Source organism: Rhinolophus ferrumequinum, chromosome 7 (genome assembly GCF_004115265.2).
Source record: "Rhinolophus ferrumequinum isolate MPI-CBG mRhiFer1 chromosome 7, mRhiFer1_v1.p, whole genome shotgun sequence".
Taxonomy (NCBI): Eukaryota; Metazoa; Chordata; class Mammalia; order Chiroptera; family Rhinolophidae; genus Rhinolophus; species Rhinolophus ferrumequinum.
Window position 1 is genome coordinate 93,661,963 of NC_046290.1, and position 25,475 is coordinate 93,687,437.

At 55.8% G+C, this 25,475-nt stretch overlaps 1 protein-coding gene across 2 annotated transcripts; it reads left to right on the forward strand.

The window, feature by feature from the left end:
- LIMK1 (LIM domain kinase 1) lies at positions 1-25,475 on the forward strand. 2 transcript variants are annotated; one of them, XM_033110950.1, is made up of 16 exons: positions 1-262; positions 2,042-2,138; positions 8,649-8,787; positions 9,089-9,198; positions 10,397-10,603; positions 14,825-14,930; positions 15,034-15,200; positions 16,289-16,472; positions 17,130-17,216; positions 17,514-17,645; positions 18,818-18,877; positions 19,150-19,215; positions 21,800-21,956; positions 23,593-23,648; positions 23,870-24,027; positions 24,123-25,475. In XM_033110950.1, exons 1-16 carry the CDS (start codon positions 208-210, stop codon positions 24,283-24,285), a joined length of 1,944 nt encoding a protein of 647 aa, XP_032966841.1. In that variant the 5' UTR covers positions 1-207; the 3' UTR covers positions 24,286-25,475. The 2 variants fall into 2 exon arrangements, with proteins under 2 accessions (XP_032966841.1, XP_032966840.1); XM_033110949.1 differs by lacking the exons at positions 1-262; positions 2,042-2,138 and adding an exon at positions 5,364-5,485.

Genomic DNA, 25,475 nt, shown 5'->3' on the forward strand with positions numbered 1-25,475 from the left:
GCTCCCTCCCCAGGCCGCCGCGGCGCGGAGCCGGTGCCGGAGCCGGTGTCCTAGAGACGGCGGCGGCCCCGCTAGCCCCGAGCCCACGCCGGCCCGGCCCGCGCTCTCCGCCTCCGCCTACCGGGCGGGCGGCGGCAGCGGGCGAGTTCGCCGGGCCCGGGCCGCCCCCAGCCGTAGCCCCGCCGGGCCCCGCCCCCCGCCGAGTGCATGAGGTTGACGCTACTTTGTTGCACCTGGAGGGAAGAACGTATGGGAGAGGAAGGTGCGCGGGGCGCGGGCCGGGCGGGATGCTGATCCCGGGGCTGGGAGGGTGGGGCGCCGCTACTGGGGGTCGGGGGACACGGGAGGGGCCGGGCTGGGCGGCCGAGGAGGCCGGGTCAGCCGCGAGGCCGCGCCTTTCTCCTCCGGGATGAGCTCGACCTTCCGAAGCCCGCAGGCCCCTCCCTGACTAGCTCCCACCCCGTTTCCCCTTCCTCGGCCCTGGGTGGGCTACCTTCCCACGGGCGGAGGGCCCCTCCTCCCTTTCTTCGCCGTCTTCCCCCATCCCCCGACCAACGACCACCCGGGAGGAGTTCCAGGCACTGTCCCCCGCCCCCAGCTTTGGCCTCCATCCGCGTGGTCTGTCCACCCGGGGCTCGTCCCGGGCCACCCCTTATCCAGTCTCTAACAGGGCTTGGGAAGAAAGAGGCACTGAGGAAGCCGCAGCCCTGGGTCTGAGTCGCTGCCTCGCGCCTGCTTGGTTCCATGACCTTGAGCTAGGCGCTACCTGCCGGGCCTCAGTTTCCCCGTCTGTACAGTTGGGGGCCGCATAATTGGCCCCGGGTACTGGTGGTTGGGGGAGCGAATGGACAGAGCAGAGATGTGCCTCCAGGGAGCCGTTGACGTTTCTGGGGGCCTCCACCCCCTCTCCCTCCGCCAGACGCAGTGCCTACCATCAGGATTGGCTGGGAGGATGACTCGTATTCATGCCAGCCTTCTCTTCAGCCCCTTTCCCCTTACTAAGACTCAAGGCTTGGGACTGCACCATAGTTAGGGTGTGAAAACCCTCCCCACCACCCCTAAACTCCCCCAGCCCAGAACAAGGTCAGGTTTCCCCTGGGTTTCCTCAGCCAGGCCATCACATAGTCTCACCTGGTCCCAACTATCCCAGCCCCTCCAGCCTTGCCCTCCCCTGGGGCTCCTGCCAGTCCTCCCACCAGGTCTCTGAAGGCCTGCTTGGAGCAAGGGCCCACCTCACCATCACCCCCACCTTAGGTCCCTGGGTCCTAATGGAGGGACAGGTTGAGGCCTGGGAGCCTGCTGTGTGACCCGGCAAGCCTTACCTTCTCCAAGGCTGTCTCCCCACCTGTGCAGTGAGGAAGGGCAGTCCTGGGGGATCTTCCAGGGCCCACCCAGCTCCAACTGGGCCAGGCCCCAAGGATGACTAAGCACACATAGTGGCCAGCTTGTAGAGGTACCAGGCCTCCCTGGAGCAGGTAGGTGTCTGGGAGTGCCCAGCTTGGCATCCCCCGCTCCTGGTCAGGTCACAGCGGAGCTGAGGCTCATTTAGGGCCAGCACCTCTGGGCTTCCTGCCCTTTCCCTGCCAGGGGCTTCAGCCCAGGATGCACCAATCCAGCCCTATCTAGTCCCTACCTAGACTTGAATGGTTCTCTTAGTACCTTTTCTTGGGCAGTCAGGAGAGGAAAGGGGCTGTGACAAGAATGTCACCCGCTGCCTCCTTTCTAAATCCGGCCACTTTCTTTCATTTACTTTGAGTAAAGAATGCTGTTGCTGGAGGGTGGATATCTGATCCTTCTCTTCAGCTTACAGATAGGGAAATTGAGATCCAGAAAGCCTTGGTAATTTAGCCAAGGTCTCAGCAACACTCTCAGACCTACCTCCTTTCTCCTGCTTGGAAGAGTGACTGCCCGGCTTGGGTGCTATGTGTGTGTGTATGTGTGCACACGAAGATTTGTGCAGATGCCTGTGAGGTCGGCAGAGCGTTGGGCATGCACCAAACTGACTCCTCTAAGAATGGTTCCTGGCTTTCCACCCCTGCAGGAAGCGAGTTGCCTGTGTGTGCAAGCTGCGGCCAGAGGATCTATGATGGCCAGTACCTCCAGGCCTTGAACGCTGACTGGCACGCAGACTGCTTCAGGTAAGTTGGGCTGGCCAGGGGTGGGGTGTCCTAGGTAAGGCCTGCCAGAGAGGTAACAGGCTGGGCAAGCAATCTGGGAGAGCTGGCCGTTCCCCCTAGTGCTGTCTCTGGTTGTGACTTCTAGCACATCCTTGGCATCAGTTTCTCTATGTATAAAATGAGGCATTTGGACTAGACGATGCCTAACGCCCTCTCTGTTTTGTCATTCTGGACCTCCAAGGAGAGGAGGAGCGAAACCTCCCTTTCCACCAGTATTAGCAAGGCCTGCAGACACTTAGGCAAGGGGAGCAGGGGATGAGTAGAGCACCCTTGCCTTCTGAGTGCTCATGTTCCAGGGGTGGAAGGGAGACGACCCGGCCTTGGGGGAAGCTGGGCCTCCTTCACTGGCCCCCGGGTGAGTTGTGAAGATGCACAGGCCAGATGCGTAGCCCAGACACCAACTCCCAAGTTTTGGAGAGAGAGGTCAGGTGAGCAAATGGGACCCAAAGGTGGCCCAGCACCCCAGTGGGACCATAGTGAGAAGCAGGGGTAGAGGATAGCCTTAGAATTGGTTCTAGAGCCAGACTTGGGGTCTTAAAAGACGTGAGATATCCTGCGTGGGGAAGCATTAGCAGAAAGGAATTCCAGGCAGAGGACCCAGGAGGTGCAAAGGGTAGAACTGTGACAAGGCCTGGCCCAGTCAGTGAACAGCAGAGTTTGGTGGAAAAACATTGCAAAGGAGGGAAGGTGAAGTTAGGAGACGCAGCTGGGGTCTTTGGAGCATCGACCAGCTAATGGAATTTATTTTAGGCAGTCGGAACCTCTGACAAGTATTCTTTTTTTTTTTTAAGAATAATGTATAACATTTTCTACAATAATGGCCAGGCACTGGTATAAGGACTTTGTATAGTTAGATATTGCATTGTTGCCATTAATTGAGACACAGAAAAAGGTTAATTATTTTGATCAAAGTCACACAGCCAGTGAGTGAAATGAACACACAGCACCCATACTGGTTGGTGAGGCCAGAAGAGAGACAGGCACCGTGCCCTGGGGTTCCCAGGCAGGCGTTCCAAAGGAGGGCTTCAGGAAGGCAGGGGACTCCGAACAGGCCAATAAAACCACGTGCACGGAGACAGGGAGGTGGGACAGTATGGGCATTTGAGGGAACGGGAGCAGCTCATTGGGTTGGAACAGAGTAAGCCGTGGGATGCAGTGAGGAAGCAAACTTGGGATGGATTTGTGAAGGGCCCTGAATGCCAAGATAAGGACCTCCTGAAGGCAGTAGGGAGCCAATGGAGGAATTCAGAAAGCAGAAAAGCAGGGAAAGATGTGAGCGGAAGTGCTGTTGAAAAGTGCCATTCCAGTGGGCAGATGGCAACTTGGCAGGGAAGGGACTGTCACAGTAGTTCAGGCATCTGTACTCAAGGCCTGACCTAGGACTAAGTGGAGAGAATTGCAGATACAGAAGGGACAGTACTTGGCAAGTATTAGTTATATTAGCCACCACTCATTGAGCACTCCTTTAATGTTTCATTAAACCTTTGCCATAACCAAATGAGGTACCATTATTTGCCCAGCTTGCATTCGTGAGCAATGGAGGCTTAAGAAAAATCAAGCTAGATCTGGGACTCGAACCTATGTCTGTCTCGTTCCAAATCACTGCAGAGTTGAAGAGGTGAGGGGTCTTGGGGTAGGCTTGGGGGCTGGTGAACGGCAGGGGCTGAATCTAAAATGGTCTGGTTTTTACCTGGAGAGGGCAGTGGTCTGTTGACCCTGGTGGAGTTGGGGGCCGTGTTGGTGAGGAGTTGTGCCCTGTCCGTGTGAAGTTGGAGTTGTGGTGGACTATCCAGGGTTGCAGTGCCCTGCCCAGAGCTGGCCAAGGTGATCTGACGCCATCAGAGGTGGGAAGGCCAGAGAGAACGGCCCACTCAGGGCTGTCGCTGAAATAGTGGATGGGATTTGAGATGGGGCCAAGAGAAATCAGGGGAAGAAAACAGGGGAGTCCCTGTGCCCAGGTGGGCAGGGAGATGGAGCCTGGGAGACGTGAGGGAGGGCTAGGAGTAGAGCCCTGGAAGGGAAGTCATGGGGCAGGATTCATCGAACCCAGCTTCGGAGCGTCCCTGCCTGTATAACCAGCAGAGAGAGGGCTGAGGCCTCTGGTGGGGGCAGCAGGGAAAAGACATGTTCGGGCTGTCCCTGGTGGGATGGGTACCGGGAAAGCTCCCACCGTGAGGAGGGCCCACAGGCAGTAAGGGCCACAGCTCCCAGTGGGGCTTACATGAGTGTTGCTGGCCCGGTGATGTGTGGTTCTCCCAACAGCGCCCAAAACTGGGTGAGGCCAAGTATCCTCATCCTATGACAGTTAGGAAAGCAGTTCAGAGAGGAGTCTCTGCTCGCCTGGGTCCCATGGCTAACAGGCAGTCAGGCTGGCTCTCAGCGGGATCCCCAAGGCTCTGGACTCTGCGTGGTCTCTCCCTGGAAGCATCTCAGTGCTATGAAGTGGGGCTGGCCCCAGCCCCTGGACTCCAAGGCCTTGCAGTGGGAGGGTTGCTGCAGGCACACAGGATGCTTCTGGCATTAGCACTGGGGGTCATTGTCACCCCAGGGCCCACCCCTTTCTCCGTTGCAGGTGTCCCACCCCCTGTGGGCCCCACCTCCCAGAAGGTTATGGCCAGGCCCAGAGTGGCCCAGCTGCTGCCTCTGGGAGGTCCCTCCCAGGCAGCCTGCAGCCCACGAGCTCGGGGGCTTCTGTAGTTCTGGTAGCATCTCTCTGGAGGCTGGGTGGGCTGGCTCTAGGTGAGAAGGGGTGAGCGTGCAGCTGGCACTGCAGGTGTGAGCCTGAGCCAGGATGCAGCCTCCCCCTCTTTGGGGGACCTTTCAGGCAAGGAAGATAGACTATCCATGAAACTCAACATCTGTTCTCTTGGGGGCAGCACCAGAAGGAGCAGCTACTTTTGAGCTTGTCCCTGTCCCCAGAGAGCCCTGAGTCCCCAGTGTCTCTGTCAAAGCAGAGGCTCGGGAGCATGGAGGGGTGCCTTTTTCAAGTGTGCAGGGCCGAGGGCAGAGTGCCTGCTACAGCCTGTCTGCCTGCACCGGAGCCCCAGCAGAAGGCCCTTCAACTGCTTCCTGTTGTGGGCCCAGACCAAGTCCTCTCGTACCCACACTGCTGCATTCTCCTCCCATGCTGGGTGACCACACTGGCCCCACCCTCTGCAGCCTCCAATCCTGAGTGTCTGGAGTAGGATGGGGAAGCAGTTGGTCGGCCCACCCCTATGCTCCTCAGGCCTCCAGACCTCCTGCTGTGGGGAGCTGCAGAGGATGCTGCCCTTGGCCCTGAGAAGAAGGCGCTTCCTTAGAGGGGCCAAGTAAGTGGAAAGTCCATCTCCACCTGTCAGACTTCAGGCAGGGCCCCTGGTGTGAGGGCTGGGGCCAGAGGCAAGCGTGGGACAGACCGATGTGGGTCCAGGCTGTGGGGCAGGAGAACTGAAATTCCTGGTCACTGTTGGCCGCCTGTCGCGGGGAAGCAGGCCGCTGCTGAGCCTTCTGGCCTTTCTGGTACAGTCTCCCCATAAGGCTGGTCCTCTTGCTGCTCTTTTGTCACCTCTGGTGTCCAGGGATGTGGCCCTGGGTAGAGGGCACCCCGGGAGGGATGGACCTCCCAGGCCAGTCCTTTCATGCCCTCCCCAGTGCCTGAGCCTGTATGGGGCGTCCTTTAGGAGTTCCTCTCTGTCCTACCCTCTCTACACACCTTCGGTACCTGGCACTTCTCTCTTGATGTCCTTTGTGGGGCCGGGGGCATATGCAGAGCACCCCTAAGAGCCAGGCCTGCCGGCCCCACCTGCCTCCTCTGGCCCCGGCCCAGTGTGAGCCTGAGGGATAAAGAGAGGGACAGGGTTGGGGGCTCCTGGGTGCCTTCCATCAGCAAAGGTCCATTGAGGGCCCGAGTGCCAGCCACGCAGCTGCTGCATGAGCCTGGGCTAGACCCCCTATCTGAAATGGAGCTCCCCTCTCTGAGACAGAGGCCCAGCCGGGGTGCCCTGGAGCAGTTCTGAGGAGGCTGGGGGTGGGAACTGCTCCGGGTTGAGTGCACAGAGCAGGCCTCTGGCGGGAACCCCTTATGTTCTCTTTGGGGTCCAGGGTGTGAGGTTGCCTGGCCTGGGCCCTCAGAGAGCCTGTAGGTTAATGGCAGAGACTGGTGGTGCAGGCTGCACTGGGTGGCCAGCCAGGCCTCTGAACAGCTTCGAGGAAGTGGTGACCAGGTTGTGATCGCACTCAGAGCCGGGTCATCCAGGGCTGCTGAGGTGATGAGGGGTGTGAAGGAGAGAAGAAGTAGGAGTTTGCAGGCGGGAGAAGAGCATCCTCTCCCCTGGAGGAAGGCAGCTGCTCCTCAGCCCCGACCAACCCACCCCCAGGGAGACGGGGGCCCTGCTTCCTGCCCGAGAGTGAGGGGGAGACTCCTGTGGTGACACTCTTGTGACGCAACGTGTCTGGTCGGTGGAAGGACGACGTGAATCACTAATCAGCGCAGAGCGTGGGGGGAACTCCCCAAGGTCACGGTGCAGTGAGATGCAGTGAGGTGCAGAGCTTGCTCTGCCTCTGCAGAGCCCGCTCCTCCTGCTGCGCACCTTCCGGCTGTGGGAGAGCCTCTGGGGACCTGCCCCCATCCCTGGACGCCCTCCCCCTGTGGGGCCTGGTGCCCCTTCGCACCGGTTCCCCTTCAGTGTGCGGAGTTGGATGCCCGCCCCCTGCTTGAGCTGGAGTAAGGCGGGGGAAGGGATAAGGGGGCAGGAAGGGCTGCGGAGGCAGCGGATGACGTCATGGCTCTGGTCCAGCCGCTGCTTCCACGGCCGCCTCTCACGTCCTCCCAGCTCCCGTCTCATAGACCTCATTAGATCCCCTTTCCTGGGTGCACACACGCCCCCTGTGCTTCTGAACCCGGGCATTTTGTGCCTTCCCTGCCCCTGGCAGTGGTCCCCACCCCCCTTCCCTCAGGCTCCCAGACAATGGGGAACTGGTTGGATCCTCTTAAAGGGACAGTGTCCCACCAGCCCTCTTGCTGCTGCCTTTCCCTCCTCCTTATTTATCCCCAGTCAGTGAATGCAATCAAGAGCCGGCTACAGTAGAGTGGGGGGTTCCCTGTGGGATGAGGCTCAGTCAGGTCCCCGTCTTTCCTGCCCTCTTCTCTCCTGACTTCTTTCCCTACTGAGCCGTAAGCTCTAAGCATGGGTCCTTCTGTCACTGTGTGACCTTGGCACGTCACCCAGGGCCCAAACAGTAGCAGAGCTAGACCTATTCTCTACATGGTGTGTACTCTGGCCCCTAGGACCCTGGGTCAGGCTCTTGAAAACATGCCCCTGGGGCTCATTGGGTATCCAAGTTTCTGCATTTGCTCATCCTGACTTATCTGGGCTGCTGGTGCCCACCCCAGTGGGACAAACACTTGGGTGGAAAGAAACCAGGCATATTGGTCTAGCTCTGGGCCTGTGGGCTGACATCTAGAAGCTGGTACATCACTCCTCCCCGTCTGCCCTCCAGGGGCCCCACCAGCCAGGCCTCCCTGGTATCCCCTGGCTATGCAGCAAGGGGATCCTGGCCCTGCTGACCCCGCACATCCGGGCATTCTCCATAGAGCACAACTGCTTTTCTGAGGGAAGGTATGGGGAGTAAGGCCCTGGTTGAGCTGGAAGGAGGGGCTGTGCTGCACTGCCCCTTATGCCCCCTTCTTGTGACTGACAGCACCGAGGGCTGGCGGGGGTCTAGGAGAACACCACATCCCCTGTCTGCCTGCTCCTGGCTGGTCTCTACTGAGCTGAGCTCCTGCCTCATGTCTTAGTGGAACAGGGAGTAGCTTTGTGTAACCTTGGGCCACTAAGACACTCAAGCTCGTCTGCCTCATCTCTACAATGAGGATGGCTGTGTCTGCCTCATGGTGGCCGGTGAGCATTAAATAAATTTAACCAAGACAATGGGAAAGTGCTAGCCTTTGGTAGGTCTTCACAGCCCCAGCGGGTCACTTTTATCTACATCAGTTGGCTCAAGATGCCTCCACATCGCTGGGATGGGGGAAGCAAGAGGGAGAGGAAGCAGACCAGACTAGACTAGAGGAGTAGGGCCTACGGCTTGTTCAGGCACCTCAGTCCTGGGCTCCCTAGTTACTTCCTCCACCTGACTGGTGACCAAGAGCAAGTCGCTTGCCCTCTCTGGGCCGTCTTCCTTGCATGATAACGGATAGGGTCTCAGATGAGGAGCACCGCTTACCTGGGGCTAACAGGTGGACCAGACGCTCTGGGTGCAGAACTGCTATGGGTGGTTGTGCAGGATGTGCACTGAACAAAGGTTTCCGGCCAAGGGGGTGCTGAGTGCATCCGACTCCACTTTCTGAGCCCCGTGCTCCAGCGCAGGCTGCCTCTGCCCGGAGGGCACACCTTTTTCTAGTGTTCATAAAGGCGCCTATAGACTCTGGCCAGGCCCAGCTGTGGGGAGGGGTGGGAGTCGGCCCTGCTAAGCCCCAGCTCCTCTTCCTTCCAGGTGTTGTGAATGCAGTGCCTCCCTCTCACACCAGTACTATGAGAAGGACGGGCAGCTCTTCTGCAAGAAGGACTATTGGGCCCGCTATGGCGAATCTTGCCATGGGTGCTCGGAGCACATCACCAAGGGGCTGGTCATGGTGAGCATCCCCCACACACCTGTGTGTGTGTCCTCACAGGTTTCACTGCTTTAGATCATTCTCTCGTCATCTCTCTCGTTCTTTGCCCTGGTTCTCTCATTTCCCCATGCCTTCTTAGCCCATTTGTCTGTATCCCCCAGCCCCCTATCTTTGGAGCCAGCTCTGTCCAAGAGCTCAGTAGCTCGCTCATCAAGCCCCCTAATTTTGTTTGGGGATGCCATTCTGAAGAGAAGGCCAAGGGGAGGTGATATGGGGGCCGAAGGGGCTGCTAAGCTGGGTTTTCCCCCCACGTCCCTGCCAGGTGGCTGGGGAGCTGAAGTACCACCCCGAGTGCTTCATCTGCCTCACGTGTGGGACCTTCATTGGTGACGGGGACACCTACACACTGGTGGAGCACTCCAAGCTGTACTGGTGAGTGCCTAGCCCCTCCCCAAGCCTGCCGTGCCTGCCTGACCACAGGTCTCCCACTCCAGGGCCCTTTCCCTGCCCATGGGGGGAGTTACTAATCAGAGTGATGGTGTAGAAGTGACTGGGAAACATGACACAAGAGTCACACCATCAAAGCCTCGGACCTTAGCTTTCTTACTGATGTATGACTGCAGTGCAAATTCTGGCACCCAGCACCAGAGTTAGCACTGACCCTGCAAGTTCAGGGCCAGTCTCCAACAAGACCCCCCTCACTTCAGACAGGTTCAGAGGTCCCTAGGCCACTCCCACTTCAGACCAGCTGGCTACAGATCAGGGATTTCCCACAACCCCCTCAGGTTTGGTAATTTGCTAAATGATTCACAGAACTCAGGAAGTACTATATATACTTAGGATTAGTTTCAAGGGTACTAATCAGGACCAGCCAGATGGAGAGACCAAAGGGCAAGGTCTCAGTGTCCTGAATGTAGAGGTTCTATGCATCCTGCCCATGGAATTAAGACATGTGACCCCCTTCCCCTGGAGTCACCTGAGGTTTTATTGGGGCTTCATTATGTAGGCAAAATTTATTAAATGATTAGGCATGTGATTGAACTCAATCCCCAGACCCCCTCCCTTCTTGGGAGGTTAGACTGGGTCAAAGCCCCAATCTTCTAATCACACAGTTGGTCTTTCTGGTGACTAACCCCCATCCTGAGTCATCCTGTTAACATAGACTCAGGTGTCATCTGAGGGGGCCCATGGAAAACACACTCTTGTTCCAAGGATTCAGCCTCTTTCCCAGGAACCAGGGACAAACAACAGATAAATTCTTTATTTTATAATGCTGATAAAGCTGGATACGAGGGCAGCGTGGCTTGATCCCAGGTGGACTTTTAATGACTTACTCCTGAACTGGATCTATCCCCAGGCCTTTCTCTGGCCAGCTTACAACATAACAGAGAGTAGACAAACCCGGAATGGCTGGGCGCCAGAGGGGCAAGGGCAGCGCTAGCGCTGGGCATGTGTAGTTCCTGCTCCTAGTCTGCAGGTAGCTAAGACCCGCCTCCTCCCAAGTGAAGCTGGGGAGGGGAAAACAGCCTGGGGCTGACGGGGGGCGGGGGGGTGGGGGGTGATTCTAGTGACTGTGCTGAGGCTCTTTTCTTCCCACTCTTTGTGTCCCCACTGCCTGTGGCTCTTGCAGTGGGCACTGCTACTACCAGACTGTGGTGACGCCTGTCATCGAGCAGATCCTGCCTGACTCCCCCGGCTCTCACCTGCCCCACACAGTCACCCTAGTATCCATCCCAGCCTCAGCTCATGGAAAACGTGGCCTCTCGGTCTCCATCGACCCCCCTCATGGCCCATCGGGTTGTGGCACAGAGCACTCCCACACCGTCCGCGTCCAAGGGTGAGTGACTGGCCTGCAAGGCTGCAGCTGGTATGGCTGTGGCCACGGATGCTCTAGATGGGTGGCCAGCTGAGGCCGGGGCAGGTGAGCATTTAGGGACAGACTGAGCCCAGCTCACACAGCCTGGTATACTAGGTGCCTGGCCTAACAACCATTACAAATGCGAAATAAAATATTTTAAATATTTTCTTTAATCCATGTATGATGCAATAATAAAGAGGAGTAACTAGGTCAGGACTAAGTGAAGGAGGGAGCCCAGGGGTGTCATCAGAATATTGAACGCAGCCATGCCTAGAGGACAAATCTCAATTAGATGAACATAAGCTTCAATTTTCAAGTCCTTTCATGGCTGGGCCTCTTAAAGCCTTGACCTGCTAAGGAAGCTAGTCTAGTAAGAGAACTGCACCCTCACCTATAAGCTGAGACCCCAGAAGGGCTCTCAAGGTGAGGATGAATGAGAAGTGAACTACACCTTCTATCAGCCCCCTACTCCCAGAGCTGTAAAATAAACTGATTTGAACCTGAATGAAAGGGGAGAGGGAATCTTAGAATTCATAAACTTGGGATTGCAAACCAAATTCATATGCTGGGTGGTTCAGAAAACCTTAAGGCAGAATTATAAGTTTAAAGTACTTCCCATCTGGTAGTTCTCCCAGGCCCTGCCAGAATCAGAAGCAGATCCTTTCTAAAGAAACCCACCTCCAGGCTTCACTGAATTTGCTTAGATAAGTGTCCCAAGGAAGGTGAGCAAGTCAGTCAAAAATCACTGAACATAAAAGGAAGCAAGGCACTTTGAGTGAGTCAGCAGAAACAACAGGAAGCAGAACCAGACCTATAAAACTTTCTGATATTGGAATTACCAGAAACAATGTAAAATAATTATGCTCAATATGTTTTAATAAATAAGAGATGCTTGAAAAATGAGTAAAGAATAATAAATTTGGAGAATAAAATACCCCTAGAAATGATATATGTATTTATTAAAATGAAAATCTTTTGCAAGTATTTAACAGTAGAGTAGGGTTTGAAATAGCTGGAGAAGCAGAGACACAAAAAGATGTAAACTGTGAGAGGTTAAGACACACTGAAGACAGAGTGAAGAGGCTGTAATCATCGACTTGTGATACCAGGAGAAGAGAGAGATTGGAAAAGTGGCCCTATTTGAAGGTGTAATGGCTGAGAACTTCCCAGAACTGATAAATCCACAGACTCAAGCCCAGTAAATCCCAAATAGCAAAATAAAAAGAAATCCACCCATGGATCGCCCTCGTCTAGTGAAACTGGACACCAAAGGCAAAAGAAATGATATTCAAAGTGACCACAGAAAATAGACACATTACCTTCAAAAGAGGACGATTAGACTGACAGCTGATTTCTCAACAGAAACAATGGAAGCCAGTAATCAGTGAAATGATATATTCAATGCACTGAGCAAACAATAACTATCAACCTAGAATTCTATATTTGATGAAAATATCCTTCAAGAATGAAGGTGAAATAGACATGCTAATTGTACACCAAAAAGGATAAATTTTACTGTATGTAAAGTTTATAATAAGTATAATTTTGAATGGAAAAAAAAATAGACATGTTAAGGCAGACAAAACCGAGATTTGATACTAGCAGATCATTTGAGAGAATCCTGAAGGATGTAGGAAAGGTCTGAGATGCAGGGAGGAGTGGAGAGCAGGGAGCCAGCCAGTTGCCAGCACTCGGTGATGCTGAGCAGCTTGCCTTGTACTCTCTGGGCTTTGGGGTCTTGGTCTGAACAAGGAGGAGGTTGGACACCTTAGAGCCTCCTAAGATTTCTCCGGGGCCTTCATTGACACCTTGAGAAATAGTTTTAAATGTCTCCTGTGTCCACACGTCTGGACATGGGAGCCAAGTGCTGGCTTCCATTGGATTCAGTGAACTTCCTCACACACCGGCCGGGTACCAGGCGCCATGCCTGGGAGTTGGGAAGAAGTGAAGATGGCACTTGGGAAGGAGGATGCTGTCAGGCGTGACTCTGCTTCTCCACCCCCGCCTTGAGCATCAGCCAGGCCAGCAGCTGCCTTACAAAGACAAGTAAGCAGACAGACTGGTGAGAGAGATGGGGAAACTCCCAGACCAGCTGGTCTCTGACAACCAGACGGCATTTTAGAAGTGGAGAGCCAGTGGCACCTCCCCCCGTCTCCCTCACTAGAGGAGCATTCTTTCCAGACAACATCTGCTTTCCAATTTCTGCAAAGAGCCACTCCTCAGAAGCAGCCCAGTTTGCCCAAAGGCTGCTAACCAGAGTCTCTTGTTTGTTTTAAGCGAGCTGGAGTTGACCACTTTTCACTTTGTTTATAGCAGCATTTTAAGGCAAGTTTGATTTATCTGTGCCCCAGCCCCCTGCTGCCTCAGCAGGAGACTGAGGGAGGGGTGGTGGGTCCAAGGAATATACTTTTAAGGCTATATCCACAAGAAGCCTTTATCAATGAAAATATATTCATTGTGTTTTCAACTTTTTATCTTGAAATTTAAAAATTTATAGAAAATTTGCTAAAATAAGTATATTGAATACCATGCACCCTTCACCTAGGTTTACCAATTTTAATTTTTTTGCCACATTTGGGGTGCATGTGTGTGTCTCCCTCTACATATATGTATTAGTACACATATTTATACTGATTTATACATGTGTGCATATTGTTATTATTTATTAAATCATTTGAGAATAAGTTGCAGGTATCATTGACCCTTCCTTCCCCCCCCAAAAAAACTTGAGACATTCTCCTAAAAACAAGGGCATTCTCTTACATAATTATCACTTGTATCTTATATGTAATCATGACTTTCAGGAAATTTAATATTGATAACAATACCTTTATCCAATACACAATCCATATGCAAATGTCGTCCATGTCTCAGTCTTGTCCTTTATAGCAGTTTCCTCCTGATTCAGGATCTAGTCCACGATCATACATTTCATTGAATCCTTCTGCTCTTCAGTCTCTTTTAATTTGTGACAGTTCCTCAGTTTTTCATTGTCCTTCATGACCTGGACAGTTATGAAGAGTGCAGGTCAGCTGTTAAGTGGAATGTCCCTCCGTTGGATTTGACTCATGCTCCCTCCTTCTTAGATTTAGGTTATGCATTTTGACTGATACTACAGAAGTGATGCTGTTTCCTTCTCTATGCATCTCACATGCAGTGTCAGTACAGTGAGCCCTTAATTGGGGATGTCAGCTTTGATTCCTTGGCTAAAGTGCAGATAATCTTCTCTGCTGTAAAGGACTTTTCCCTTTGTAGTGTAACCCGTAAGTTACATGTGAGATATGACCCTGTAAATATCCTGTTCCCCAAGAACCTTTCACCAAATGGTGCTAGCATCCATAGATAATTCTTACCCATATCAATTATTACTATGATGGCTAAGAAATGGTGATTTCCTAACTCTGTTCTTCCTCCTGCATTGATAACCTGGCTTTCCAATATAAGGAAGAGCTTCTCCCCTATGTGAGAATGTACTCTTGATAATGAAAAATTTTGTATGACTCTGTTTTTCTTTAAGTCCTTAGTCTCCTCTCTGTCCTGTCCCCGAGCCTTGCCCATCTCAGGCCAGAGACAAAATGAACATTCCTTAAGCTTTTATGAAGAGAAGAGGAAAAGCAGATAGTTAGCACCTAAGTTAAAAGAAGCAAGTGAAACTGGCAAATTAGCCATTCCAGGAGTTAGCTTATAGCCAGCTAATCGAGGGTGTCGTCCTGCCTCCACTCTAACTGGCTCAGAGCAGGCTGCTGGCTCCTTCCTGCTGATTCCGGAGGAACGGGAGCCTCGCCTCACCTTGCACGGCAAGTTTGGGAGTCGGGTAGGAAGCCAGGGGATCCTGATCTTTTAGGACTCATGACACTCGTCTGCCCCAAGCCTGCCGGGAAGGTCAGAGGATCGCTCTGTCCTCCGTGGCAGAACCCATCCTCCGTTGAATGGGAGCCCCGAGCACCTAGTGTGGGGTAGTAAATACCTAAGGGTGTGCCTTCTTGCTCCAACTTCACACCCCCCGCAGACATCAGTAAATAATTACGGAATTCTTCCCACCAAGCCAGAACTCAGGGTTCTAGACCGTTGCCACCTACTGATCACACAAGATAGAATCATCTGTCCCTTCACTCCGATCTGATCCCTTTAGCTTTGGTTTCCACTCAGGGTTCTAGGGGGCAGGTGGGCCGGGGTCTGACCACTGCTCTGTGCCCACAGAGTGGACCCAGGCTGTATGAGCCCGGATGTGAAGAATTCCATCCACGTCGGAGACCGGATCCTGGAAATCAATGGCACACCCATCCGGAATGTGCCCCTGGATGAGGTATGTATAGGTCCTGAGTCTGGTGAGCAGAACTGGAGGTGGTGCCTTCATGCCTGCCCCCCACTACCAGGGACTCACCTGTCCACACACTTGTTCTCCCCAGATTGATCTGCTGATCCAGGAAACCAGCCGCCTGCTCCAGCTGACTCTCGAGCACGATCCCCATGACACACTGGGCCATGTGCCAGGGCCCGAGCCCAGTCCCCTGTGCTCCCCCGCCCACACTCCCAGTGGAGAGGCGAGCAGCTCTGCCCGGCAAAAGCCTGTCCTGTAAGTCATCCCTGTGCCTTGGCATGCCTGGGTACGTTCACTGACTCTGGGCCTCGGGGATGAGACCTGATCCCACCCTCCAGTCGCTCATTGTGTGTGGAAGTTGGCCCTGCAGAAAAGCAGGCCAGCAAGCGATGCTGGGGACTATGAAAGAGGAAGGGCAGTGAGAAGGAGGAAAACAGGTGGAAGCAGCTCCCCTATCTGGGGATTACATATCGCTTCCAGGGTGGCCCTGCCTCCTGGCTTCATGGAGCAGCCAGCGAGTAACTCAGGATGAAGGGAGCGTCAGATGTGGTGGGCGTGGGAGTGGGGCGGGGGGTTGCTCAATGAGGCAGAAGCTAATTGCCGGGCTTGAGATACGCAGGGGTCTTCGAGGCTTTGTCCGCCCATGATGTGTTTCACAGAGACCACTCTGGTCCCCTGTGCGGAAGCGTGCCCAAGACCAGAGACAGCTAGAGGGCTGTTGCAGTGATCCATGTGGGGGGTGGCCCGTATGTACCCTCTTGAAGGGGGTCGAAGGGCATGAGGAAGGAACCCAGAGGCAGCCTGGTCCCCACTCCACTTACTGTGGGCCTACTCAGGACTCCTGGTAAATACTTGGAGGAGAGGGGACATCTTCTTGGGGACAGCCTTTACTCTAAAGGCTTGTATTTCCTCCCTGCCTGCATTTGTCTAGAGCTCATGCCACCCTGTAGGGTTACCTATATGGCAGGTTTATGGGCTTCCTGAGCAAGTTGTCTGCCTCTGCACTCGGGGGCCCAAATGCTAGGAGACAAAGTGTCTGACCCAGGCCACCAAGCAGAGAAGGCCAAAGGCAAACATTCCTACCAAGGGTACCTGAGCAATACTGGGCCTCAAACAGGAAGGCTGAGCAGGGCGGGGCGCCGGGTGCTGGCATCAGGAAGGGACGAGGGCCTGAAGACCAGCCAGGAGAGCTGCCCTGTGCCACCCACTCGGAACGGGTGACTACACAGACTGGCACTGATGGCAGTATGGCAGGCAGGAGGAAGGGGGCAGGTCAAGACCAGGGGGCTCGGCCAGGTGCCCACCTGCCCCCAGTGGCACTGGAAATGTGTGTGCCCCCCCAGGAGGAGCTGCAGCATCGACAGGTCTCCAGCTGCTGGTTCTCTGGGCTCGCCTGCCTCCCAGCGCAAGGACCTGGGGCGCTCTGAGTCCCTCCGTGTGGTCTGCCGGCCACACCGCATCTTCCGGCCATCGGACCTCATCCATGGGGAAGTGTTGGGCAAGGGCTGCTTCGGCCAGGCCATCAAGGTACAGGGCGTGCAAAGAAGGGACAGGCCATGGATGGAAGTGGGGAGGCAGCGCGGGTGCAACCCATCAGTCCTCCGCCAGTGCCTCCAGGAATCCACACGGAAGGGGCTTCTAGACTTCCCAGCCAGTGCTCACCTCCACCTGGGCCTCCTTGAGCTAGTGAGGGGGAGGGCACCTACTGCGGATAGACCCAGAACTTTATATGGAGGAGGTGGTTGGAAGGAGGCTCCTTGGGTGGGGGATGGGCGGGCAACCCAGACCGACCGAGGCCCCATACCGAGCCTGGTGCCAACCTCCTCGGGGCTCTGGGCTGCTTCCCCCTTCACACTCTCCCAAGCAGAGACATGAGTCCTTCCCTGGCTCACGTCTGACCCCCAGCCCTTGCCCCTTGGGTCCTGGACCCAAGCCCCAGCCACCCCCCTTCCCTGCCAGCTGGGTAACCTAGGTCCCTGTTAGGAAACCTCCCTGAGCCTCAGTTTTCTCATCTGTGAAAACATTAAGTCCTACCCCGCTAAGGGCCAGGAGCGTCACGAGAAATGTGTGTGAATGGCTCGAAGCCAACAGTTCATCTCCCTGGCGCTCCTGGGGCTTCCTGCCGGGCCGGCTTAGAGCAGAGCCTCTGTCTGTCTGTCTTCATGCCTCGGTGTCCCCACGCAGGTGACACACCGGGAGACGGGCGAGGTGATGGTGATGAAGGAGCTGATCCGGTTCGACGAGGAGACTCAGAGGACGTTTCTCAAGGAGGTTAGTGAGTGGGACGGCCACATCTTCTCCACCAGGTTTCTAGGACGTGTGGTCTCCACTCCCTTCCCCCATGGAGAGGGGGTGGCAGAGGGCCCGGGAGGATGTGACACTAAAGCCACATGTTGAAAGAAGAGACAGTATCTGCCAGGAGGGCAAGAGGGGTCACCCCACCACACAGTGGGCCCACGGGACACGGAGGCTCCTTTATCTTTGGGACTGTGTGTGGCCTCTGGTGGGACGGCAGAGGGAGGAGGAGATGGGCGCACCCCCAGGCCCCCCCTATTTGCTCCCCACCAGGTGAAGGTCATGCGATGCCTGGAGCACCCCAATGTGCTCAAGTTCATCGGGGTGCTCTACAAGGACAAGAGGCTCAACTTCATCACTGAGTACATTAAGGGGGGCACGCTCCGGGGCATCATCAAGAACATGGTGAGTGCCAGACAGAGCCCTGGTCCCAGCCCCTGCCCTGGGCCCCGGCTCCTCAGCTCTTTTGTGGATTCAGCCTCTGGTCTCCAAGGCCCACCAAACCCAGATTCAGAATTGAATAGTGTTGCACAGACTCCATCTAAAGCTGGGAGAATGCTGGGGCCCAGAGAAGGGGGGCAGATTCACCGAGGGGACACACATACTGTTTTGGATTAGCTGTCCTGCGGGGCCCCAGGCCAGACCTGGCCGCAACTGCCACAGGTCAAACACCTGAGGAGAGGCACCTTTCCATTTCCTCTTCACTGTGGCCTTTGTTTTGGGTCTGGCAAAACCAAGTCATTTTTCCAGTTTGCCATGTTCCATAAAATTTAGAACTTTAAGTGCTTCGATATAATTACAGAGCCATCCTTAGAAACGAAGCTTGATGGGACACTCCTAGCACTTTCATGCTGCTGGCAGTGCCCCAGGGATCCAGTGCTAGTGCCATCTCAGTGTCACCCTGAGTCCTCCAGATCCCACCACTGAGTGCTCACCCCCCTCGGCTGAATTGACTGGTGTTGCCAAAGTGGTGCCCCTGCAGGCTCCTAACAGATACCACTTCTCAGAAGGAATTCTGTGCTCAAGTATGATTTAAAAACGCGGGACTACACCTCTTAGGCTTCCTAAGTGCGCTCTGGAATCTCTAATATGCTCTGATGTCGTCACCCTCCCGCTGGAGGTCTCGGGGGCTGGCGGGGGGTGGTGGTGAGGTCAGAGGAGTCGGCATTCCCTCAAAGGACTGAGCCCAAAGCCCTGCGCTTCTGAGTGACGTGGCTGGTGCTCTGCAGGTTACCTCGCCGGCCCGTAGATGTCTGCTGGTCCGCGGAAGTAGGTTCACTTTTTTTTAAAACTTGAAAGGAGGGCATTTTGTAGGAGGTAAACAGCTTTTTCCTCTCCGGGGTGGCAAGTCAGGAACTACAGAAGAGTATTCCCCACCTTACTGTGTGAAATCAGTTCTGCTGGAAAATCGTTTTGAATTGTTCACCCACACGTCTAAGAAGGGGTAGGTGTGGGTGCAGCAGAGAGGGGGGGTCATCAGACCCTCTAGGACACGTGCCCTCCTGCCTCTTCTCTCACCCGACGGTCCTGCCTCTGTGGCCCCATTGGCCCCTGCTGACCCTTGTCCCCGCCCCCAGGACAGCCAGTACCCGTGGAGTCAGAGGGTGAGCTTTGCAAAGGATATCGCTTCGGGGATGGTGAGTAGGCGCGGGCTCTCACTTCCAGGGTGTGGGCTGGGTGAGCCAACCCCACTTAGGAAAACATTCTCTCCCGTTAACCTAAAATTCCACAAGGAATTTAGAAATGGAAGCCACAAGGAAGCTTTGCGAGTGTGCAGAGAGGACTGAATAGAGTCGGAAAAGGACCCCCAAGTGGCCTGCTTGGGGCGGGAGGGGAGGTGGGAGCCTCTGGCGCAGGGCTGGGGCCCTCAGCGCGGCTGCCCCCTCACCTCCGTGCTCCCCGCCCCCAGGCCTACCTCCACTCCATGAATATCATCCACCGGGACCTCAACTCCCACAACTGCCTGGTGCGTGAGGTGAGCAGCCTGGGCCCGGGGGGGGGGGGGGGGGGGGGGCAGCAGGAGCCCCGCCCCTTCGCCTCGTGACCCTTCCTGAATGGGACCCTGGCTTGCCTCCCGCTCTCCAGTTTGGCCTGTGGGGACCTCGCCATGCCATTTACCTGCAGTGTGGCTCCAGCTCTGAGCCACCAACATCGCAGGTTGTAGGAGGGTCTGACAGATTGATAGAGAAAGTGAAGTATGAACCGTGAAGGACCATGAGCGTGGCATTCACAGAATGGCCCGTGGCAGAGTGGCCAGGCCTATACCAGCGGCACCCAGAGCTGCAGGTCCAGAGGAGGGCCTGGGCGTGCGGGCTGGAGTGCTCAAGGCAGGCTTTCTGAAAGAGGCTTTGGGGGGACATGCTTTAGTAGGGGCAGTGGGGACGGTGAGCCCAGGCTCTGAGGGGTAGTGATTGAGGGACCACAGCCTGTCACAGAAGGCAGAGGAGTCACTGACCATGCCCACCTGGAGAGGTTTCCCGGGGCTGCTGTAGCAAAGTACCACAGACTGGATGGCTTGAAGCAACAGGAATGTATTCTCGGAGTTCAGGAAGCCAAAAGTCCAAACTGTGCAGGCGTTGGCAAGGATAGTTCCTTCTAGAGGCTCTGAGAGAATCTGCCCCATGCCTCTCTCCTGGCTTCTGAACGTGCCGGCACTCCTTGGCGTTCTTGGCTTGTAGCTGCCTCGCTCCAGCCTCTGCCTCTGTCTTCACGTGGCCTTCTTCCCTCTGTGTGTCTGTGTGTCCTCCTCTTATAAGGACGCCAGTCATTGGATTTGGGGCCCGCCCTAAGCCAGTGTGACCTCATCCTAAGTTATTGTATGTGCAAAGACCCTATGTCCAAATAAGGTCACATTGAGGTTCCGGGTGGACGTGCATTTTGGGGGAGACATGATTCATCACGCTACAGGCCAGTTGAGATCCAGTCCTGGAGGAGGAGGTTCTGCAGGCAGGTGTTTGCCCAGTGAATTCAGTACAGGAAGTGTTTCTGGTGGTGGGAACAGCACATGCAAAGACCTGGCGGTATGACATTCAGGAAGTGATGAGTTACTCACTTTCGAATGGGGGTCTCAGCCCTCTGAGAATGTCCCTGCGGCTCTGGGGTCCTCTGGGCTGTGGGGAGCAGTGGGCAGTGAGCACAGAGCAGGGCGAGGCTGCATCCGTGGCCTCCCTGGAAGCAGGCTCAGACTGCCCCTGCTGGCGGTGGGCGTCACTGCAGGGCCCAGCCAGTGTGGTGGGCAGGCAGAGTGAGGACAGCATGGTCCGGCGTAGCCTCAATCCCATAGCAAGGACCCTCCCAAGAGAATCTGATGACATTTGTGAGCCTTCCCCTCCCCAAAATCCATCTATGCACAACCAAATCCTTTGCCTACAATTTGGGGGCTCTGAGAGCCCGGTGGTCGCCCTGGCTGGTTTCCCTAGAGCTGTTTCCCGTAGAGGGGTCTGCAGACCCCTATACCATTAGATCTTGGGGGACTCGTCGAAAGTGCAGGGACCTGAGCCCCACCTGAAAGGGATGGGGCAGGAGCCAGCACTGGAACAATCCTGGTAGACCCTGGCCTTCAAGAACCACTGCCCGGGGACCCAAGGGTCCCAGGCCCAAACCCCCTCAACTACCCTTCCCTCTGGTATTACACCTGAGAAGATGGAGCCCTGAGAGGGACTGTGTTACCTGAGGTCCCATCCAGGTGGGGCTAGGACCTATATTCAGGCTGAGGTGGCTAGGACCCCTCCCAGCCATCTTTGTAGAGTTTTCTCTAGGTGACTGTCCACGTTTGTATCGCTCTCACAGGTAGCACGGGCTCCTTCCCGTCACAGTGATCCTGGCCCCGGCCCCCGCCTACCTGGGGCCCTGCCACCTCAGCCTCTCTGTGCCCCCTCCTCAGTGTCCAATCCTAGGGCTGGCAAGTAGGGTCCAGAATTCCAGGGCCCCAGATACCAAGCCCAAGAGGCCAGGTTTCGGGGCACTTGGAGGACTTCCGCAGCCCCCTGTCTTGGCACTGTCCCCCAGGGCTCCCTCCCTGTCCCTCATCTTTCAGGAGGCCCCCTCCATGACTTTCCCATCGTGCAGGACAGACAGAGTAGTCAGCATCTCCAGTCTGCAGGGTTCGGGACCGGGCCCTGGGAGGGGCTCCTATAAACCTGAAACAGTAGAGCCTGGGGCTCTGAAGTCCTGGGTTTGAATCCCAGCCCTGCCACTGACCAGCTGGGTGGCCTTGAGCAACTTTCTTAACTTCTCTGGGCCTGGGTCACCTCATCTGTGAGGCGAGGATAAAAATAACATGTACCTTCCCAGATTGTTGGAGGTTGAGAGATAAAATACTAAATGAAGAGGCAGGTGTGGGGCCACACTGGTATTTTCAGGAGCTTTGGGCAGAGGCTTTTGGGGAAGGAAGGGGTCCTCACCCTGCACCTGAGCCCCTCTGAGGAGTGGGGTGGCAGGCCCCTGGGTGTCAGGCATGTGCTCTGGCTGTCTGCACACTGGTGTGGGGGCCCGGCGAGGAGCAGGTAGCAGGTGATGCTCAGCGCGTGCTCACTGGCCCTGCTTCCTCATCGCCCCAGAACAAGAACGTGGTGGTGGCTGACTTCGGGCTGGCACGGCTCATGGTGGATGAGAAGACGCAGCCCGAGGACCTGCGAAGCCTCAAGAAGCCAGACCGCAAAAAGCGTTACACGGTGGTAGGCAACCCCTACTGGATGGCGCCCGAGATGATCAATGGTGAGTGTGTGGCCCCCAGGCAGAGCTGCAGGGACACAACCCCTGGCCGCCTCAGCCCCCCCTTCCCCCCCCCCCGCCTCCTCCTCTGGGTCCTGTATTAGTTTCCCATTGCTGCTGTAACAAATTACCACACTCTTGGCTTTAAAAACACAAATTCTTGTGTGGTTCTAGAGGTCAGGAATCCAGTATCAGTCTCAGTGGTCTGAAGTTAGGCGTCAGCAGGGCCGGCTCCTTCTGGGGGCTACAGGGGGGGCTACAGTTTCCTGTCTTTTTCCGCCTCCTTCCCTGGCTCATGGCCCCTTCCCTCCACCAAGGCGGCAGCCTAGCATTTTCTCTCTGACATCTATCTCTCTGACATCTATCGTTGTCACGTCGCTTTCCCCGACCCTGCTCCTCCCCCCTGTCTCGTAAGGACCTTTGTGATCACACAGGACTCGCCGAGTAACCCAAGGTCATCTCCCCATCTAAAGATCCTTAACTTCGTCACACCTGCTGAGTCCCAGTTGCAGGGCTCGGGACGTGGCCATCTTTGGAGGCCGTTATTCAACCTAGGACAGGCCTCTCTCCCACTCTGTTTGTTTTTTATCAGGACTGTCACACATTGTATGCCTAGACGGGGGTTATAAAGCCCCTCCACAGACGGGTGACGTGCAAACACAGGGTCAGGGCAGGCAGGCGGGGTCACCTCAGTGCCAGTTCTGACGAAAGGTGACATAGCCCCACAAATAATTTCCCCTGTAAAATGGGGTAAGCAGCCCTATCTTTAAGGGGTGACGTGAGGATTAGATAAGGTTGTAAACTAGGCAGCGTTTAATAAATGAACGTGGTTGTGTTGATTGTTTTTAACACTGTGAGGTAGATAGTGTTCTTCCCATTTTACAGATGAGGAAACAGGCTCAGCAAGTCTGAATCAGTCCCTAAGGCTGCTGTAGTAAGTTACCACAAACTGGCTGGCTTAAAACAAGAGAAACTTGTTTGCTTATATACTGTTCTGGAAGTTGGGGCTGTGAAATCCAGTAGAGCTGTGCTCCCTGCGGGGACTATAGGGAAGATTCTGTTCCGTGCTGCTTCCAGCTTCTGGTGGCTGGCTTGGCGTTCCAGGCTTGTGCCACATCATTCCAATCTCGGCCTCCACCTTCCCAAGGCCACCGCCGCCTCTTCTGTGTGTCTTCTCTTCTGTCTCTGTCATAAGGACACTTGTGGTGGAGTTTGAGGCTTGCCTGGATAATCCAGGATGATCTTGTGTCAAGATCCTTAATCATCTCTGCAAAAACCCTATTTCCAATAAAGTCCCAGGTCCCAGGGGTTTCACATGGTTATCGATCAGGACCAACATGAAGTCACTGACTTGCCTGGAGTCACACACGTAGCTCGCTGGTCAGTGACTGGGCTGGGCCTGGAACCCCTTGCCCTGGGCTCAGCCTCGCCCCCCAAAAGTGTGCTCAGACCTGGTGGGGTCAGGGACACAGCCTAGACCCTGATCCCGTGGAGGTGGCCGGCATCTGCCTCCTGGTCCTGACCTGCTGGCCTGGGCATCCACCCAGGTGGCCCGTCCCTGGCCCGGCCATCCCCCACTCCCCACCAGTGGGCATCCCTGGCCCTGCCTCTCCTGCTAACAGTCAGTCTCTTTGTCCAGGCTGCCGCTATGACGAGAAGGTGGATGTGTTTTCCTTTGGAATCGTCCTGTGTGAGGTAGGTCCGGAGGTGGCAGCACTTGGCACTGGACCCAGTGACTCCTCTCCACTCCGCCCCCTCCGAGGCCTCAGGCTGGCAGTCTGCAGGAACCCGAGGCCAGGAGGCTCCTGGGCACTGGGCTGCCCACAGCATGCAGGCCCCGTGCGACCTGCCTTCAGACCTCCCTGGGTGGCGCCCACCCCTGGGCCTCAGGTAAGTGCTGCCCTTGTGTCGTACAGATCATCGGGCGAGTCAGCGCCGACCCCGATTACCTGCCCCGCACCATGGACTTCGGCCTCAATGTTCGAGGCTTCTTGGACCGCTACTGCCCCTCCAACTGCCCCCCGAGCTTCTTCCCCATTACTGTGTGCTGCTGCGATCTGGACCCTGAAAAGAGGTGAGTGGGTGAGGCTCAGTGCGGAGCAGCCGTGAGGGTTAGCCGTCCGCGGAGAGCCAGAGCCCCCGTCCCTGACCCCCCACCTGTCGCCTCAGGCCCTCCTTCGTGAAGCTGGAGCAGTGGCTGGAGACCCTCCGCATGCACTTGGCCGGCCACCTGCCACTGAGCCCGCAACTGGAGCAGCTTGACAGGGGCTTCTGGGAGACTTACCGGCGTTGCGAAAGCGGACTGCCTGCCCATCCCGAGGTCCCTGACTGAACCCTGCCCACCCAGCAGCCCCTGTCCCCACTCCGGAGAATCCGTTCTGCACCAGGTTCCTTTGCAGGAGGTAGCTGGCTGTGGCGCCTGTAGCGGGCACCGCGCACCCAGATCCCTCCCGGCCCTGACTTGCCTTCTACCCTGCAGGCTGTGGCCCCTGCCCTGTCTCTGCCCCTGGCCCCAGAGCGGCCTGGCTGCACACACACCATCACCTCGTCCCGCCTTACCTCTGTCTCGGTGGGGCTGCCCCCCTCGCTTCTCCTTGCATGAGCTGGAGGGCCCGTGTGAGTTGTGCCCTGTCCTGCACCCACTGCCCTCTCATCCTGCACACACTCCACCTGTCTGCAGCTCCTCTGAGGCCAAGCTGGAGGACAGCTTCAGACTGTGCCCTGTCGCGGCTGGGTCCATAGGAGGGCGTGTGTCAAGGGAGAGGCCATGTTCCCAGGAGCCATAGGGGAATCTGGAGCCCATCCCCCCATCCCCACGGGTACCTAGGTGGTAGCAGGTATTGATAACCATCCAAACATCCAAATCAGAGAGGTCTGCTCCGGTGTGGGGAGGTCTGTCCCTGCTGGCTAGGCAGCAGCCCTCCTTGCTTTGGCTCTTTTCACTTCTTTATTGGAACCACTTTAGTGAGAAGCAGGTACCAGGCCTCAGGGTGAAGGGAGGGTCCCTGGGCCAGAGCTGCCGGGAGGAGCCACAGAGGGAGGTGGGCAGAGCAGACGAGGCACGTGTCCACCAGCATCCCAGCCCCTGATGTTCATCTCAGCACCCCTCCCAAGCCTGTCCCCAGACTCTCTGCCACTGGCGGGAGCAGCTCTGCCCATCCCCACGCCCCTCCGTCCTCTGGGTTCTTTCTGTGTAATCTATTTTTTAAGAAGAGTTTGTATTATTTTTTCATACGGCTGCAGCAGCAGCTGCCGGGGGCTTGGGATTTTATTTTTGTGGCGGGCGGGGTGGGGGCGCCATTTTGTCACCTTGCCTCAGTTGAGCATCTAGGAAGTATTAAAACTGTGAAGCCTTCTCAGTGCACTTTGACCCTGGAAAACAATCTAAACAGGCCCACAAGACCGACTCACAGAGGTGGGACAGTCCCTCCGTTCAGGAATTGTGATGTCTAAGGAACAAAACCCAGACTCAGAACAATAAACTCAGTTCTGTACTCCCCCCCCGAGATCCTGTGTCACAGT